Source organism: Osmerus mordax, chromosome 17 (genome assembly GCF_038355195.1).
Source record: "Osmerus mordax isolate fOsmMor3 chromosome 17, fOsmMor3.pri, whole genome shotgun sequence".
Classification (NCBI taxonomy): domain Eukaryota; kingdom Metazoa; phylum Chordata; class Actinopteri; order Osmeriformes; family Osmeridae; genus Osmerus; species Osmerus mordax.
In genome coordinates, this window is record NC_090066.1 from 11328654 (window position 1) to 11348301 (window position 19648).

At 43.8% G+C, this 19648-nt stretch overlaps 1 protein-coding gene across 5 annotated transcripts in view; it reads left to right on the forward strand.

Moving 5' to 3' along the window:
- Nucleotides 1-19356, forward strand: part of dennd5b (DENN/MADD domain containing 5B) — an 88245-nt gene extending 68889 nt beyond the window's left edge. For all 5 annotated transcript variants that reach the window (XM_067254027.1, XM_067254022.1, XM_067254024.1 and 2 more), the window contains 11 exons: nucleotides 143-224; nucleotides 694-772; nucleotides 940-1068; nucleotides 1250-1371; nucleotides 1523-1668; nucleotides 13736-13854; nucleotides 14030-14217; nucleotides 14306-14388; nucleotides 15631-15757; nucleotides 16222-16396; nucleotides 16783-19356. In XM_067254027.1, the coding sequence (XP_067110128.1) occupies nucleotides 143-224; nucleotides 694-772; nucleotides 940-1068; nucleotides 1250-1371; nucleotides 1523-1668; nucleotides 13736-13854; nucleotides 14030-14217; nucleotides 14306-14388; nucleotides 15631-15757; nucleotides 16222-16396; nucleotides 16783-16966 (1434 nt within the window). In that variant the 3' untranslated portion in view covers nucleotides 16967-19356. The remainder of the gene's footprint in view (nucleotides 1-142; nucleotides 225-693; nucleotides 773-939; nucleotides 1069-1249; nucleotides 1372-1522; nucleotides 1669-13735; nucleotides 13855-14029; nucleotides 14218-14305; nucleotides 14389-15630; nucleotides 15758-16221; nucleotides 16397-16782) is intronic.
- Nucleotides 19357-19648: the final 292 nt, after the last annotated feature.

Below are 19648 nucleotides of genomic sequence, written 5' to 3' on the forward strand. Positions count from 1 at the left end.
ACATCCACTTTGTCTAATCATTATTTTAGAGCTGTTCCATAAGGTTCGGAGAAGATCACATGGCTATTATACATACACTCGTTAATCGGTGCGTTTTAATAAATGATGTGACCTTTGACTCCCCTGACTTATGACCCTGCAGGGGAAGTCAGCCCTGTGGTCTCACCTGCTGCACTACCAGGCCAGAGAGGAGAAGCTAGCAGAGCAGCAGGCCCTGTCTCCAGGTAACAACATGTTCAACCCAGTGTACCACAGTACAAAACATGTTCTGGATTGTCTCACATGCCTATTATTATTATTTTTACACACTCACTTTCAGCTCACTATTGCACTATTGCACTAACTGTACCCTACTGGTCTTAGTTTAGTATAGGTCTTGTCTTAGGTTAGTATAGGTCTGTTCTAGGTTAGTATAGGTCTATAATGATAGTATAGGTCATTATGTGTATTAGAGGTCTACTATATTGTATATTGCATACTTTTCTGTATATTAGGTGTTTATTATTATAATTTTTATTTAGTAATCTATGTTCTTAGTACTTATATGTTGTGTTATGTTATGCTAGGTTGCTTGCGTTGTCTTGTCCCAAGAATTTCAGTGCCCAGTTTGACATTGTGTTGTTCTGTGCACCTGACAATAAAAACTTGAAACTTATAACAACTCACGAGAGTGTCTTGTCTGTGCTTCCTCAGTATCGAACGGAGAGAGGCGCAAGTCTGAATCTTTGCTAGGAATGCCGTTAATCCGCGTGTCGCTTCTACAGGATATGAGGTATAGACCCCCCCCCCGTATAGGTTAGACGATGAGGTCAGGAAGACAAGTCTGTGTCCACTTAACAAAGTGTACCCCAGTTTCCCCCCCTAACTTCCTCTCCCCTTTCTTCTCCTCTCATACACTCCCTCTCTGCTCCTCTCCCTCTGCCACCCCACTTCCCACAGACACATCCAGAGTATGGGGGAGATAAAGACAGAGGTGGGGAGGGCGCGAGCATGGATCCGTCTGTCCCTTGAGAAGAAACTTCTCTCGCAACACCTCAAACAACTGCTCTCCCGACAAGCCTTAGCCAAGTGAGGACACACACAGACCCACACATACACACCAACACAGACCTGCAGACCGATGCACACAGACAAACTCACACAGGCCTATGGACAGACATAACCACATGGACCTATACACAGTCACACAGAGGCCTAAATGTCTTGTCTACATGTTTGTATGACAACACTGGTGTGTTTGGTCATACAGAAAGTTGTATAAGCGCTATGCCTTCCTGCGCTGTGAGGAGGAGAAGGAGCAGTTCCTGTTTCACCTGTTGTCCCTGAATGCTGTTGACTACTTCTGCTTCACTAGTGTCTTCACCACCATCAGTGAGTACCCCGTCCCCGGCTTGGCCACACGTAAAAAAACATACATTATTTAGGGCAGAAAATGCCTTGAAGGCAGTGCCAGAGAAATTGTGCATTTTTGTACACACATGTACGCACACACACACGCTCAACACCATTTTTGTCCCTGCAGTGATCCCATACCGAGCCGTCATTCTCCCCATCAAGAAGCTGAGCAACGCCATGACAACCTCTAACCCCTGGGTGTGTGTGTCAGGCGAGCTGGGAGACTCGGGCGTCATGCAGATCCCAAAGAACGTCCTGGAGATGACCTTTGACGTGAGTTAGACTTTTCACCTCTGACCCTAGTCATTGCTCTGTCCCACTTCCCAGTGACGTTGGGTTGATGTGATTTACTGGCATGACCAGTGGGATTTCTGGAGGCCATTTGGGTGTTTTTGTGTGGCATGACCTTGCACCCGATTTTCCTAAATGTTTCGCTTATTAACTAATACTCTCCAACAGCATTCTCCTTCACTCACTTGAGCGCAGATTTAGGCGAACTGGCCTAACTGTCCACAGGCTGTCCCTCAGAGAACACCAGAAAGTATATTCCTCTGCTCTAAGAGCTACCAGGGCATCTTACTACTCTACTCTCATTGACGCTGGCCATAGAAATCCTAGGCACCTGTTCTCAGCGATAAATCAGATGCTCAAACCCTGCAGTTTTCCCACCACTACTCTCTCCTCTGATGACTGCAACCGCTTCATGGACTTCCTCAAATCAAAGGTCTAAAATATCTGTCGCAACATCAACCTCGACCCCGATCTTCCCTCGGATCATGCCCCCCATGATGGCCTAATCCTTGATCACTTTTTTGAGGTCACCCCAAGCTGAGCTCTCCAGCATTGTTTCAAAAATGTTTCCTCCACCAGCTCTTTGGACCCCATCCCCACATCTCTATTGAAAGTGTGCCTCACAGCCATTGTCCCTATTGCAACCCACATAATAAAAAGGTCCCTGTCTACTGGTGAAGTAGCCCCCTCCCTCAAACTGGCAGCCATCAAACCTGTGCTTGAAAAGCACAATCTGGACCCGGAGGACCTCTCCAACTACCGTCCCATTTCAAACCTCCCCTTCTTAGCAAAGGTCTTGGAAAAGGCTGTAGCCCTCCAGCTACATGACCATCTCCACTCCCACCAACTTTACGAATCTTTCCAGTCTGGTTTCAGACCTTTCCATAGCACCGAAACTGCTCTGGTGAGGGTGGTAAATGACCTCCTAAGGTCATCAGACTGGCTCCCCCAGTCTACTTATCTTGCTGGATCTAATTGCTGCTTTTGATACAGTGGACCATAGTATCCTGTATCGGCGCCTCCAGGAGTTGGGAAGTACAGGCACTGCCCTGGACTTCTTTTATTCCTATCTCACAGAACGGCAGGAATATGTTGCCCGTGGCAATCTCACCTCCAGCACTAGATGCATTACCTCCGGTGTTCCCCAGGGGTCAGACCTGGGGCCCCTGCTCTACGAAATGCCTGGATGACATCCATGCCATTCTTATTGGCACCCCCCATCAAACAAAAAAGGCCGGTATCACCAACATCACCATAAATGGTCACCCCACCCCTCTCTCCTCACTCGTCACAAACCTGGGTGTCAAGCTGGACTTATCATTGTCCTTTGATGTACACATTAAATCCATCTGCCAAACTTCTTTTTACCACCTGAGAAACATCTCAAGGCTGAGACCCTCTACCGAAACAAGCTGCAGAAAATTTGATCCTGTGATCACTGGGCGTGGCCGCAGGATGCAAAAATGTGTTTTGGCCAATAACTGTTGATTCATTTATTCATTTAGCAGACGCTTTTATCCAAAGCGACTTCCAAGAGAGAGCTTTACAAAGTGCATAGGTCACTGATCATAACAACAAGATAGCCAAAAAACATAGCGAGTAGCCAAAACATGAAGCACACATTGTGAACAACCAAAGTAAGTGCCAACGGGAAGAACCATAAGAGCATGTAGTTAAACAAGTTACAATTAAACAACATGAACCGCTATAAGTGCAAGTGTACCTGTGGAAAAAAGCAAGCAACAGTAATAAAAACAATATATCACAGCGAGAACAAAAATTTAAAACAGTTACCACTAACCACAAGAGCAACAAGTCTCTAAGCAAGAGTCATTGTGATCCTTGAGGAAACTAACATCGGGTCAAGCGAACCATTCCTAAGTACCGTTGTACTCCCGGAACAAGTGCGTCTTGAGCCTTTTCTTTTCTTGAGTATCTCTGATGGAGGTGGGGAGTTGATTCCACCATTGGGGGGCCAGACAGGAGAAGAGCTTGTGTTGGGACCGGGCGGTCTTGAGCGGTGGGACCACCAGGCGGTTGTCTGAAGAAGACCGTAGGTGACGGGTGGGGGTGTAAGGCTGCAGGAGAGACTTGATGTAGACGGGTGCAGTCCCGTTCACTGCTCGGAAGGTCAATACCAGGGTCTTGAATCTGATACGGGCCATGATAGGTAGCCAGTGGAGAGAGACGAGGAGCGGGGTAACATGGGAGCGTCTGGGTAGATTGTAGACCAGGCGGGCCGCTGCGTTCTGAATCCTCTGAAGAGGGCGGGTTGCACATGCTGGGAGACCAGCGAGCAGCGAGTTGCAATAGTCCAACTTGGAGAGGACAAGTGCTTGGACTAGCAGCTGGGTGGAGTGCTCAGACAAGTATCTCCTGATCTTCCGGATGTTGTAGAGGGTGAATCTACACGACCGGGAGACCGCAGCAATGTGGGCCGTGAGGGAGAGCTTGTCGTCCATGGTAACCCCAAGGTTCCTGGCAGAGGATGAAGGGGTCACCGTCGCTGATCCCAGGGTGATTGAGAGATCGTGGGAGATGGAGGGTTTAGCCGGGATGATGAGAAGTTCTGTTTTGGCGAGGTTCAGCTGGAGGTGGTGCTCGGTCATCCAGGCGGAGATGTCTGTGAGGCAGGACTCAATCCTAGCTGAGATCCCCGGATCGGTCGGGGGGGAACGACAGGTACAGCTGCGTGTCGTCAGCGTAGCAGTGGTAGGAGAAGCCATGGGAGGTGATGATTGGTCCAAGTGAGGTGGTGTACAGAGAGAAGAGGAGGAGTCCAAGGACGGAGCCCTGTGGGACACCAGTGGAGAGCTGGCGAGGTCCCGACAGTTTGCCTCCCCAGGAAACCTGGTAGGATCTTCCCGACAGGTAGGATGAGATCCACTGGAGTGCAGTGCCAGTGATGTCCATCTCAGAAAGTCTGGCGAGCAGGATCTGGTGGTTAACCGTATCAAACGCTGCAGAAAGGTCCAGCAGAATGATGACGGATGACCTGGAAGCCGCTCTGGCAGACTGGAGGGCAGTGGTGACTGAAAGGAGGGCAGTCTCTGTGGAGTGGCCAGTCTTGAAGCCCGATTGGTTGGGGTCAAGCAGGTTGTTCTGAGAGAGAAAGTTAGACAGTTGGTTAGATACAGCACGTTCAATTGTTTTTGAAAGGAAGGGTAACAGTGATACCGGTCTGTAGTTCTGGAGGACGGCAGGGTTAAGGGAGGGTTTTTTGAGTAGAGGGGTAACTCTAGCCTGTTTGAAGGCAGAGGGGAAGGTGCCAGAGGTAAGAGAGGAGTTTAGGACATGGAGAAGAAAAGTTATGATGGAGGGGGAGATGGTTTGAAAGAGAGGTGAGGGGATAGGATCAAGGGGACAGGAGGTGGGGCGATGAGAGAGAATGAGGTCAGAGATCTCTGCCTCAGACAGGGGAGAAAAAGAGTTTAGACATTTAGTTGGGTCAGTCATGGAGGGTGAGAGGGTAGGAAAGGTGGGTTTAGGGAACCGACTGCTAATGTCGGCGACTTTTTTCTCAAAGAAGGAGGAGAAGTCGTCTGCTGTCAGGGTGGAGGGAGGGGGTGGGGGAGGTGGGTTAAGAAGGGTGGAGAAGGTAGAAAAAAGTTTGTGGGGGTTTGAAGCGGAGTTGATTTTGTTCAGAAAGTAGAGGGTTTTAGCACCAGTTATGTGAGAAGGATTTGAGGAGGGAGTGATACTTATCAAGGTCCAGACCGCCTTTGGACTTGCGCCATCTCCTCTCAGCTGCCCGAAGGGTGGACCGTTCTTCACGAATAACATCCGTAAGCCACGGGCAGGAGGGAGAAGATCGTGCAGGCCTGGTTGACAGGGGAGAGAGAGAGTCAAGTGATGCAGTTAAAGTGGTTAACAAGGTGTCTGTGGCAGTGTTAGTGGGGTGGGACGAGAACTCGTCAATGGGGGGGAGGGAGGATGTTACAATAGAGGAGATTCGTTTGCCTTTATTAAGTGATTCCTTTGTCTGATGATATCTTGGGACATCCCATGTGTGACACATGATAACTTGTGATAACAGCCGAATTGATGCGGCCGCCATTTTGAATTACTGAAAAAAACGTTTTTTTTCTTTACTCCTCCTACAAATGTTTTCCAATCTTCACCAAATTTGGCAGAGATCATCTTCAGACCAAGCCTCACAAAAGCTATCATGTTTTTTGTATTTTCAAAACCGTTTGCCTGGTGCGGCCAATCAAAATGTGCAGTTAAGCCAGCAAACAGGAAGTTGGGTCTCAGCAAATCTTTGGTGGATTCACACCAAACTTGTTGCGTGTACTCGTAGCCCTCTTCTGAGGATATGTAACATGTTTTATGGGTCATTCGACTGCTTGGCCACCTCATTGCAGCTATATTTATTTTTGCCCCCTTAAAACTCAGTAACTATTTGGCCTACATAGACAACCTAGGTGTCAAAAGTTTCGTCTTGATAGCGATTGAGTTGCTTCTATTTATTTCGGTTTAAGTAGAAATTAAGTTTTTGTGGCGAAAAGTGAAGCTAACGGTGGATAACTTGCTAGCCACAGTCAATGACGCTACTTACGCCACTAACGTCACAAAAACTTGCGTGACTACCTCTAGCAGAACATTAGTTTAGCAGCTCGTTAACTTCTGGGAGATAGCTAAGCTAACTGCTTTACTGCAAGGCAGCTGCAGAAACGCCACAAGCAAAGAGGCCAGGGTGATAACTATTTACTAATTTTACTTTGTGATATGACACACAATTGTGATGTCTAATGTACAATATAAGCTGATATTATTAAGGAAGTACATCTACTTTCGGAAACAGTAGTCTACTATTTCACTGAAGTATTAGCATCATGACATTAGCCTCTGTTGCCCGGGCAGCACATACTACAGTGGTCTATGATGCATCTGTTTTCAATCGTTAAAATAAACATTCCTCACAAATACATTTTCTTTGTAGGATTTATTATGACATTAGATTACAAGTAAACGATTTGTTGGTGAAATTATCGGTAACCCTTCCTTTTACAGTCCTTTAAGTACTAGGTATTTACATAGAAAGTAAAGGGTATGTTATGTGTTTTATTGGGTATTACCGATTGGTACCAAGGTGGTAAATAGCTAGATAATTCGAAGTACTTAGTTACCCATTAACTAAATACTAACGTGCTGGTCATTACTGGGTATGTTTTCTGTATTATTGGGTATTACCGATTGGTACCAAGGTGGTAAATACCTAGATAATTCTAAGTATTTACCCATTAACTAAATACTAACGTGCTGGTTATTAATCGGTAATTTTCACTGGTCCTAATTAGGTAAAGACAGAAGACAAAACGTATTTTTTACCTGGAAACTTATAAATATTAATATTTAAATACCGCTGGTAGTAAGTTGGTAACTACGGGAGATATATATGGTAAATTATAATGTGTTATTGGGTAAATACCACTGCTACTAAGTAGGTAAAGACGGCCAAGCTCCAGCAGAATTACGAACAAAATACTCTTACCCTGCAGTTACCTAAGGTTTATGTCGGTAACAGTCCACGTCTAATGAGAATATAAGATAGTACTTTACAATAAAATACCTTTTCAGATACATTTATCGATGATGGCCTCATTTACTTGGCTGGTATACCTACCTCCGCGGGAAGAGTTTTCCTCTACTGTCATGGTAAATCTTCTTGGATACTGGGTATGTTCTTGCGCATGTTTGGACTATTTACTCAGTAAGTAATCTGAAACTGGACTGTAAAAGGAAGCTGTGTTTGTTTCCATGGTGTTACCAGGCTCTTACCATACCCTTTGTAAGCAGGGTTCTAAATTAACTTTTTTGATCACCAGCCAATTTGGCTGGTAACTTTCCAAAGGTAGGTATTAGCTGGAAGACTAAATTGGACCACAGGTTGAAGCCTTATCCAATTCAAATCAAAAGTCAAACATAGAGGCCTGGTCAACTTCCGTTGTTAAAACTGGATGCAGCGTTTTTGGTTTGCTGCTTTCGTTATGTATTGGCAGCGTTTTTGGTTTGCGTGCTTTCGTTTTTGCAACGCGTTCATGTATTTGGTGGTGTTGTGTGTATTTGCAGCGTGTTTGCTGAATGCTGCGCATGTGTTGTCAAATTCATGAAATTGTTTTCTTAATTTGCTTGTATTTTGTCTATTTGCATGTGTTTCTTAATTTGCAGCGCGTTTGCACATGTCGGCCACCATAGGTATTCACTTGCAAAGGGTATGGTAAGAGCCTGGTAACACCATGGAAACATACACGGCTTCCTTTTACAGTCCAGGGGCCCGTTCTCCGTACGTCGCTTATTACATCCGAGATCAAATGACACATCCAAGATGACATCATCTTGCTTATCATGATCTGGCTAATTCGGTTCTTCGAACACACTTGTTGTTTATGATTAGTATAGCTGGATTGAGTTATACGTTGGTCTAAAAGGGGGTATGTATCGATAGTAGAAACCTTGATCAGCAACGCTGCTATTGGCTGCTCACATAAGTCTATGGCTGCTCACCGTGGCCAAAATGAGCGCCCTGTTTTTTCCGCAACAGAGCCAACAGAGCAACAGCTTGCTTGAAGGTTACTCCGAATTTGAAGATTTTATCAGAACGCCAGGGAAAACCTCAAAGTCTGCAAAATCCAAGAAAGAGGGCTGGCAAAAAGTAGCAGACCAAATTAAATGTAGAGGAGTGACGCGTTTTATCGCTTATTACAGTAAGCTAGGCCTATGTTTTTTTTTTTTCATACTTTCATATTTTCATTTATCATCTTTAATGTCATATGATGTGGTTTCAACAAATGTATTATGTAAATGACACCCTCACAAAAAAACGATAGGCTATCCTCTCAAAAAGTACAGGCTAGCATATCGCGCTGTGCTTAAGGAGCCTATCTATCACGCAATGAGCAATTAATTCGGTTTCATGTTAAATTCTGCTAATTATTCTTGCACCTTCTGCAACAGGTTCCTGTAGTAAAAACGGGAAAGACATGTCTGTGACAGACTTCCTGTATCACCTCTGCTTGTAAAGCCTCAATCTAATTGTGTTCACATAAAATAAACCTGCTCCCAAGCAGGTTTAAGCTTACGGACCTGTTGCTATGACAGCAAGTCCAGGATGAGCTTCGAAGAACCGGGGGGTATTCGTCGTAGCTCGCTAAGCGGTTTAGCGAGCTAATTTTCAGGCTAAGATAAAAAAACGCCCCTCTTTTTGGTTCGTGGAAGCAACTTTCGATAAATCACCATAGTAACATATCAATTAGCACTAACCTGCTCCAGAGCAGGCTAACGTAAGTGTATCTGGATAAGCTTGCCACACCCTCGGAAAATAACATGGCAGCTCCCTTTTTGAGAGACCCAGTTGACCAAGGAGCTATATTTAAGTTCGATTAGCTTTCCATACCAATAGAGTTATTCGCGATTGCCAAGATCCTTTGTTTCACACGGATGAGTTCTTGTTTGAGCGATATCGATTCAGCCGACAAGGACTCACTTATTTGCAAGACCTTTTCGGGCCGTACATTGCAAATATCACACGCCGCAGCAAGCTTTATGCTTTATTATGAGCTTATGCTGCTGTATGTGAATATGTAACGCTATGTTTTAGGAAATGTCTTATCTGTTGTGCCTGTGCTTTTTATATGTTTCACTGTGGGAGAGTGGGAAACGTCATATCGATTCCTTTTTATGTCTTGACATGTGAAGAAATTGACAATAAAGATACTTGAAACTTTAACTGTGCTTCAGACTTTGCATAGCCTTGAGGTTTTTTGCGTCAGGTATAGGCTACATTTTTATACAGTATAGGCGATGCAGAAAACATTGGCAAAGCCGCAGCATGCGTTGCTGTAAGAAAAGTGTACTTGGCGCTTAACCAGCTGATGAATCAATTCATCATATTCCCTGGCCATGTCCCAGTCAATGAAATCAAAGAGGGATTTACACATAGGCCTACATACACATATATAGTACATGATATAAGCGCAGTAGCCTACATATATCCTCATAAGTGTCTATGAATTCGTATCAATTAGATACTCTTTGGCCTTGTTTTTATCTAGCCTACTTATTCTGAAAGAGTTGAGATCATTATTTTAGCTAGCAAGATCTCATTCGATTATTAATTTCCATTAAGCCTACTGCCAGCAGGCACATTTCTTTAAATGTGATCTGATTGATTGGGGTAATGAGGCACTTAAGATGAGTCTATAAATTTCCCCAAAACTTTCGCATTCAGCTTATCGGCAATTTTTTGCCAAGCTGCTTGTCTTGCTCTGGCAGCGGTGGCGGTGTTTGACTTAGACTTGATAATATGCTTATTGTCTTCGTAGAGACTCATTATAATAGTTTGCTCGGATGGCGAGAATAGCCTATCACCGCTCTCTCTTTCGTCTTTTCCGCCATCATACCGTTAGAAAATCACGGTTTTGGTGATCGACCTTTCCTGCCTTTTGAAGTAGGACGTGCGCGTGCAATTTCCCTGATAAGTTTAGCCTGATTGAAATTAACCACATGATTTGGATGCGGATCAGCCGTTGACGAACCGATATTTGCTGTTCTCACTCATCTCGCTAATGTTAACGGGCTAAAGGGACAATTGATTAACTTAGCTTCAACCCTTACGACGAACGGGGCCCGGGGCCCCGAACAATCCAAGATAATGACAAATAGTCAACAATCAAATCCAGCTAACTGAGTTAGCGACGTACGGAGAACGGGCCCCAGTTTCAGAGTACTTACTGAGTAAATAGTCCAAACATGCGCAAGACCCAGTATCCAAGAAAATTTACCATGACAGTACAGTAGAGGAAAACTCTTCCCGCGGAGGTAGGTATACCAGCCAAGTAAATTGAGGCCATCATCGACAAATGTATCTGAAAAGGTATTTTATTGTAAAGTACTATCTTATATTCTCATTAGACGTGGACTGTTACCGACATAAACCTTAGGTAACTGCAGGGTAATAGTAGAGTATTTTGTTCGTAATTCTGCTGGAGCATGGCCGTCTTTACCTAGGTTACTAGTAGCAGTGGTATTTACCCAATAACACATTATAATTTACCATATATATTTCCCTTAGTTACCAACTTACTACCAGCGGTATTTAAATAGTAATATTTATAAGTTTCCAGGTAAATACTAAGTTTTGTCTTCTGTCTTTACCTAATTAGGACCAGTGAAAATTACCCAGTAATAACCAGCACGTAGTTAGTTACGGGTAAATACTTCGAATTATCTAGGTATTTACCACCTTGGTAACAATCGGTAATACCCAATAATACAGAAAACATACCCAGTCATGACCACCGAGGTGAAATCAGTTTCATATTCGAGATTCAACAGACATTCATATTCGTACCTCCGTTCAGGCTCCGCGTCATATTTAGGGACCGGGGTAAAAGAGTAGACAGTCAGAATGTTTCTTCAATATCTTTGTCAAAATCGACCATACAAACTTCAAACTTGTTGCACATTCTTCTACTACTGACTGACCAATTAGTCCAACCTTTGGTTTGGTGATAATGTTGATTATTGATTAACCCATAGCCAATAAATCAATAAAAATACCAATATTTCAGTATTTCCTCAATATCTTTGTCAAAAATGAACATAGAAACTTCAAACTTGTTGCACATTCTTCTACTACTAGCTGACCAAGTTTTCCAAGCTTTGGTTTGGTGATAAAGTTGATTATTGAATAACCCATAGCCAATAAATCAATAAAAACACAAATATTTCAGTGTTTCCTCAACATCTTTGTCAAAAATGAACATAGAAACTTCAAACTTGTTGCACATTCTTCTAATACTAGCAGACCAAGTTGTCCAAGCTTTGGTTTGGTGATAAAGTTGATTGTTGGACCAAGTTGTCCAAGCTTTGGTTAACCTATAGCCAATAAATCAAGAAAAACGCACAGTTTCCAATATTTCATCAATATCTTTGTCAACAATGACCACAGAAACTTCAAACTTGTTTCAGATTCTTCTACTACTATCTGAACAAGTTGTCCAAGCGTTGGTTTGGTGATAAAGACTGTTATTGATTAACCCATAGCCAATAAATCAATAAAAACACCAACATTTCAGTATTTTCTCAATATCTTTGTCAAAAATGAACATACAAACTTCAAACTTGTTGCACATTCTTCTAATAATAGCTGACCAAGTTGTCCAAGCTTTGGTTTGGTGATAAAGTTGATTATTGATTGACCCATAGTCAATAAAAACACACATTTTCCAGTATTTCATCAATATCTTTGTCAAAAATGACCACAGAAACTTCAGACCTGTTTCACATTCTTCTACTCCTAGCAGACCAAGTTGTCCAAGCTTTGGTTTGGTGATAAAGTTGATTATTGATTAACCTAGAGCCTGAACGGAGGTACGAATATGAATGTCTGTTGAATCTCGAATATGAAACTGATTTCACCTCGGTGTAATGACCAGCACGTTAGTATTTAGTTAATGGGTAAATACTTCGAATTATAGTTATTTACCACCTTGGTCCCAATCGGTAATACCCAATAAAACACAAAACATACCCTTTACTTTCTATGTAAATACCTAGTACTTAAGGGACTGTAAAAGGAAGGGTTACCAAAACATCTACACAGCTGTTTAGGAAGTCAAACGGCGATAGAACATGTTCGGCACTCCCCTTACTTAAATCAAAAGTCTATCTAACTACTAACCTGAACTTCATTGCCACAGCCTAAACGTTGTCAATCTGTTCATGAAAATAATTAATTTCAGCCTAAACCGTACAACGGAACGTTAAATCCACTTCAACCAACGCAATCGCTACCAAGACGAACACAGCAGTAGTCTAGTACTGTACTGTAGTAGTACAATTTACCGGGGCAGCTTCTCCACACAGGGCTATATAGGCTAGCATTTTGCGTTGTTACTCACAATGATCGATACCAGTGAGCTTTTTATGAATGAGCGATTTTCCACTAAATAAATGTCAAGCTTATTTACGTTTTGGGGGGCATATTTTCAGTTAGTAGATGGTACTGTTTGAATCGCGATTCCATCTTCTACTGCCGGTAACGTCGTAGAATAATCTTCAAAGGGGGTTCTTTATTAATGAATGAATGCAATGAGTAGGCTAAATGCCTGAAAATATCACGAGAAGGGAAAAACTTAAAATGATGTTTAAGTCATAGAGATTAGGTACATTTTTACACCGGTCTGCCAAATGTATTCTTTTTTGATTCAACGATGCCTCTTGCAGGGGAAATGAGAAGACATTTATTTCATTCTACACTTCACTCGTATTTTCAGTTGTAAATGCAGTCAGACTTAAATCTATGTAATCTTTATAAATAATAAGTATGCATTTTTATATAAAATATACAGAAATATCAGTTGTAAAAATGTCATTCAAAAACGGACTCCTGTGCAACCGACGCAAGCAAGCACACCCTACAATTTTCCCAGAAATTGTACCCTCTCTAGTTTACCCTGTTTCTCCATCTCACCCACCCACCCTCAGTCTGCTTTCAGGCCTCACACACACATCTCCGCCATGCTCAAGGTTAGAAACGACACATCCCTGTCCCTTCCCTTTCACCCACCCTTTCTCTCCATCTCTTCCCATCCCTTTCCTCTCCCCCATAGGGGGTAGATTGACTTTCCTTTAGGGCGCACCAGTCCTCCCCCCTTTATCTCCCCCGGTCGATGGTCTTCCAGTCAACCTGTAGGCCCTGCTTTGCTCTGTTGAGTTTAGCCTCGGTCCTTCAATGCCACTTTAACCATTAACTGGATTTGACTTTAGCTGTTGTAGTCCAAATGAAATGTTTCCCAGTGTGAACTTAGACTGGGCCGGTGTTGTGTAAAAGTACTTAGAAAGAGGCTATATCCTAGTTTATTAGTCTCCTGTTAGTTGCACATTATCTGTTTTATGTAGTGCACTGTAATTCTTAGATGACTAAGGAAATAGATTGGAAAAAGTTAGATGTAGAGTTTTTTGTTTTTTACTGTTTGAGCCCTCAGAATCTAGACCAAGCTGTGGTCTTGATACTTATACTGTGTGTGCGTGTGTGCCTTTGCAGTGTCAGAACTTAGGAAAATTGACCACTGTCCAGTTGGGCCACGATAACTCTGGACTGCTGGCCAAGTGGCTGGTGGACTGCGTCATGGTCCGCAACGAGATTACTGGACACACTTACAAGTGAGTACCGTCTCTTTTCTTCCCCTCACCCCTCCACTAAGCGCCCTGCTCATTCTTCAGACTACTGTTTTAGTTATCCGTCTAGATTTCCCTCTTCCCTCACAATTTTTTTTTGTCGACCTCTGCCCTTTTCTTTTTTCTCCTTTTCCTCATCCCACCCTCCTCTCCTCCTCAGGTTCCCTTGTGGACGGTGGCTAGGGAAAGGCGTGGATGACGGTAGCCTGGAGCGCGTGCTGATTGGGGAGCTGCTGGCGCCCAGCGCAGAGGAGGATTCTGGGAGGGGCTGTCGCACGCCGCCGGCACAGCGCTCGCCCTCCCTGACCAGACGCATCAGCGTCATCTCGCTGACAGCAAGAGGATACAGTGAGTTCTGAAAGATGCCGCCGCCGCTGTTCCATCATCATCTTCTGCTTCACTCACCCAAAACTGTTTCTGGTTTGCTTTGTTTCAGAGCCTACATCAGCTCAAATCCAAGAAGCTATAGGAGAAGCGGTCAACAACATCAACAAACACTTCCACAAGCCGGAGAAAGAGGTGTGTGTGGGTTGTCGTGTGTGTGTGTTGGGGGGGGTGGTTGTTGTGTGTGTGTGTGTGTGTGTGTGTGTGTGTGTGTGTGTGTGTGTGTGTGTGTGTGTGTGTGTGTGTGTGTGTGTGTGTGTGTGTGTGTGTGTTTGTTACGTGGGTAGTTGTGTGTCTACATATGAAGACTATTTTTATACTCTGCTCTTTCTTCTTTTTTGCCCGTAGTGAAGGGCTTGTTTAACGGTGTGGTGTCGGCTACAGTGCTTCCTTCTTGGGAGACTAATTGTGTGTTGTGTTCCTGGAAGGATATCAAGATAGAGCATGCATTGTTATTCTTACACTAGCTTTACTTTGAACAAACTCTCTCTGGCCCCGGGGAAGACCCAGGACACGCTGGAGGGACTATGTCTCTCGGCTGGCCTGGGAACGCCTCGGGGTCCCCCAGGAAGAGCTGGTGGAAGTGGCCGGGGAGAGGGAAGTCTGGGCCTCCCTGCTTAGGTTGCTGCCCCCGCGACCCGACCCCCGGACAAGCGGCAGATAACGAACAAAACTCTCTCTGGCCCTTAACAAACCCATCCCAGTATTACTCCCCTTACATCTCCTCTTTAATGTATCCTATTTTCTTTCTGTTTGTGCATCTCTCTCTCACACACATCCTCTCTCTCTCTCTCTCTCTCTCTGTCCCTCTCTCATTATGGTTTGTCTGTTTTATGGCTACAGAGTGCTCCAGTGTAATGGCATTTCTATTGACAGTCCAGAGAAAAGGAGAGCTTTAAATGTCCGAGGGTGGTTCAGTACAACTGGTTCAGTCGAAGAGAGAGAGAGGTGTAGGGTGCTCTAAAGAAGACCATTAACTGTGCGTCTGTTAGAGTTGAACCAGACATGCAACAGACCATCCGTCTATGACGACTCTCAGTTTGGCTTGGTTAAAGTCCCCTGTGACTTTAACGGTTGAAGAACTCTTAGTTCTACAATAGAGCATGTGGACTGTCCTTTACATTCTTGTACGGTCCCACTGAATATGTGCTGATATATCTGTCAATTTTTCTCCCTTTCCATCCGTCCTTCTTTCTCTCTCTCCAACTATCCCTCCCTTTCTCTCTCTTCATCCATCCTTTTTTCTCTGTCTCCATCTGTCCATCTTTCCCTCTTTTTCCATTATCCATCTCTTTTTCTCTCTCCATCCATCCTTTTTTCTCTTTCAATTTCTTTATTCGTCTTTGGTCATCTCTCTCTTTCTCTCCCTCCCTCCAGAGAGGCAGTCTGACTATCCTGCTGTGTGGGGAGTGTGGTCTGGTCGGGGCCCTGGAGCAGTTCTTCCACCATGGCTTCAAGTCGGCCCGTCTCTTCCAGAAGACTGTTTTTGTCTGGGACTTTGTGGGTGAGTGTGTTTGTATGTATGGAAAGTGGAGCGTCCTACTGGTAGAACCTAGAAATGTCACCTGCCAGCTATCTGAAAATATATCTGAGCTGGCTGTCTATAGTGGTGTGTTGGTGGAAATTGAATAGTATTCCTACAAGTACTTAATTCAATTACAGTCCCATTGATCCTGCAGGTCTCTTTCTTCAGCTGTTATATCAAAATCAGTTTAATCTCCTACCTTTTTGGATGGTTAAAGCATTTCAATGAATATGTGATCAATTGATGGATTCAATATTACTTGATAAGAGGACATTTGCCTTTATGTAGAGTAGACAACTCTAAATAAAAAACTGATACTCCTGCATTCTGTCACCTAACATCTCTCCTTCCTCCCCCATAAAATCACCCCACCTTTCCTCCTCTCCTCTCATCCCCCTCTCTCATCCTCCTCTCTCTACCTCCATCCCGACTGCCATCCACAGAGAAGGCTGTGGCGTTTATGGAGTCGGCCGATCAGATGGGTGACCTGCAGGAGACGGCGGAGCCAATGGGAATTACCTGCCATTCCCTCTGTCGCTATGTCAACGCCATCAACTCCACCACCCGGAACATCGGCAAGGACGGCAAGTTCCAGCTACTGGTCTGTCTGGGAGCCAGGTGAGGACAGGACACACGTAACAGATGGTGACCATCACATTTAATGTATTCAGAGACATAATATGTCTCTGAATAAATAAAGTTTGATTAATTGATTAACTGAATCAGAAACAGAATCTGGTTTATTGACAGGTAGGTTTACACATATGAGGAATTTGCTTTGGTAGGTTGGTGCATATCAATAAACATAGTAAGTAGAAATACAAAGATAGATAAAAACTTATGTCAATGACATAAATTGACACACAGGTACAATTGTGGATCAAAATATTTTACAGATCAATTGCTGATAGTTTTTGTCTTGTTCAACACTTTACCTCCTTTTCTTGCTTTTCATCAACCTCCATCCCCTCTCTTTCTCTCCTTACCACCGTCCATCCCTGCAGGGACCGACTACTGCCTCAGTGGCTCCCCCTTCTGGTGGAATGTCCACTGATCCTGCGGATGTATGAGGACTCCGCTCTGCTGAGGGAGCAGAGTACCGTCAATGCCCTTATCAGCGTCCTGGAGACCCTTCACGACTTCCCCATCACCCTGGAGGCCTCCCTGGTCAAGGGCATCGACCTTTAACCTCTGACACGGCCGCACACAGACAAGACTAAGTTTCATACAACCCCTTCCTCCTTAACTGCACCAGGATTCGCTTTGGGATTTATGGCGTAACCCCAAAAGCAGCAAGAGGAAACGTGACGAGGAGAACGGGGACATGTCGGCTACCAAAGCAACAGAGTTAGCCTCTCAGCTGACATTTGCGTCAGTGATGAGAGTCAATTCAGTATCATTCACCTGTGTTTTTAGCCTCAACCAGCAGCTCTTTAGCTTGCTCGGTTGGTTGGTCCACAAAAATGTCCCCCCACTTTGGCGCATGCATGTAACGTGGTCGCAGCTACTGCAAATTTGCGCTTGTTCTGACATTTAGTAGGCTACTATACTTTTTGAGTAACAGTGGGTGTAGCTTTCTCGCGACATTAGTGGTGTGCGTGGATTGAGACCTTTCTGGCCTGTGTTCTGTAGTTCTCTGCCAGACCGTATTCCACACTTAGCTAGCGGTTAGCATCAGCATGCATGTCTGTGGATCATAGTGGACCATGAAGAACCCAAACACAAAATAGACCGTTTGTCCCTGCAGCCTCCCTGCAGCCTCCAAACTGGAAAATATTACTTGTATAATAATTCTGAAATCTCAGCTGAAGATGTTGATCATTTAAAACTGGACTTGTATGTTTCTCTACCAAACTGAGCCACTCAACATAGCTGTGTGATTTAGTTATTTGCTTGTTTCCCACCTTGTTGGACAGGATTGTTTGCACTGCATTGTCATTGGCAGGCATCTTGATGGACACAACCACTGCTTGGCTTAGAGGCGGGATTTTGTCTCAAGCTGCATGGACATTTTTAGATGACAGGCACCGGAAGGAGTTGTTTTTGAATTTGAACGTGTGTGTGCGTCGGTGTGTATGCTTGACCCTCAATTTTTATTTTTGTATTAGACAGTGACCTCTACAAGGAGTTTAAACCAACTTATCTTTCAAACCCATCGTTTTCCTCATCTTTCACACTCACAGTGCTGGTACATCCTTATGCTAGTTGATCCCAATAGAACTCTTTAGCACAGTCAGTGTTGACAAGCATTACTCTCTGTTCTGTCCAGATGTCCCATAGTTCTTCATACGTGTTAAATGTGAAAGGCACTGGAATACAAAATATGTCAAAAGAATCCCTCAGTTCCCTGGACCCCAAATAGCCCCTACTGGATGTCTTTAGTGACTGAAATCTACTAATTTGTCGACAGGTGTTGGGTCTATTTCCAGACAATTGTCTTCATCTTTGTAGGAAATAGATTTGTTCCCACCAATGCTGTTGATATGTATTTTCATTTTCCATGAGCATGCCGCTGCATTTCTGTTGTAAACTGCATTGCATTTTGTGCATGTTTATAAGGATGATTAAATTTAGCCATAATTTGTTGTAATCCCCACTACGTGTGCACATCCAAACAAACAAAAAAAGTCCAGTTACTAGGTAGATTTGAATCCAAAAAGAAGAAGCCAAAAAACAAACTATTCTATGTTTTAACCCACAGTATTTCAGTATTTTTTCAGTGTTAACTCTTCAAAGGATGGGCCAGCCTGCAAGGCTCTTGCAGGTTCCATTCGGAAGGGTTTGATTTAATGTAATTTATTTGTCTGAGAACTGTGGTATTGTTGAAAGATGGTGGTCATTACCAGTTGCTGTCTGTTGTGAAGACACTGGTGTAAATAAATATATATATGGAAACTAACATTCTATTTAGAGACCAATGTGACCACTGATTTCCCTTTTCATCCCAGCTGAATGCAGTTTGACCACGATTTTGCTCCTGTTACTGCTTTTGTGTTTTCTAATGACTTTTATGCTAGGAACTTCTGATTGACTGACTGGAATAATTGAGTGCACTGTAGAACACTACGGATGAGAACGGAAGGGAGGAGGACAACTAACAGGAATGAAGGGTGTCTTTTCGTCTCCCAAATTGATACAACATGCATGACATGTGGGATTGTTTTTAAAGTTAGGCTCTTTCATTGCTTTTATACTTATCTCATAATGAAGACAAACATCCAGGATGGACACCGTCGCTCGTGGCCTGAAAACAGAGAAACAGGGTTTGCAGTGTATCAGTTTAGAAGTTTGTCCATCTTTGGCTCTGTCGTAAATGGACAGTATCTGGTCCATTCCATACATTCTTCTCCATTGTTGTTATGTAACACCCTGCAATGTAACAGGTTCAACCTCTTGAGTGAAGTTGTTCTTCCCTTAACAGGAAATACTAGTGATCTATTACGCCTACCTTTTCCATGGCTGCCTGTGTGAATGATGTTAGCCTACTCTATGGAAGGAAAACAAATGGATTTCTGTGTCTGTGTGGGAACAATGAGCTTGGTTCTGTTCTGATATTTATTATGCATTTCATTAAAAAGTCAGTTTGAAAAAAGGAAAACGTCCCAGTGACTTGCTGTGTGTCACCAATATGCACATAAAGCCATTGTCTCATTTCATAAAGTGACCAATTTCTACCTTGGTACTGTGGCTCTGCTGGTTACATAACATCTGCGTGCCCCCCTGTGTTTGAAGTCTAAAGGACCGCGCCCCTAGATCCCTACCGCACCATGGCAACTGGTACCACCCCCCACACGTAGCACACGTAATTTTCAGGCCATGTATGGACAATACAATGTAGACGCAAGCATAGACGTCAGTCCATGTGAATCG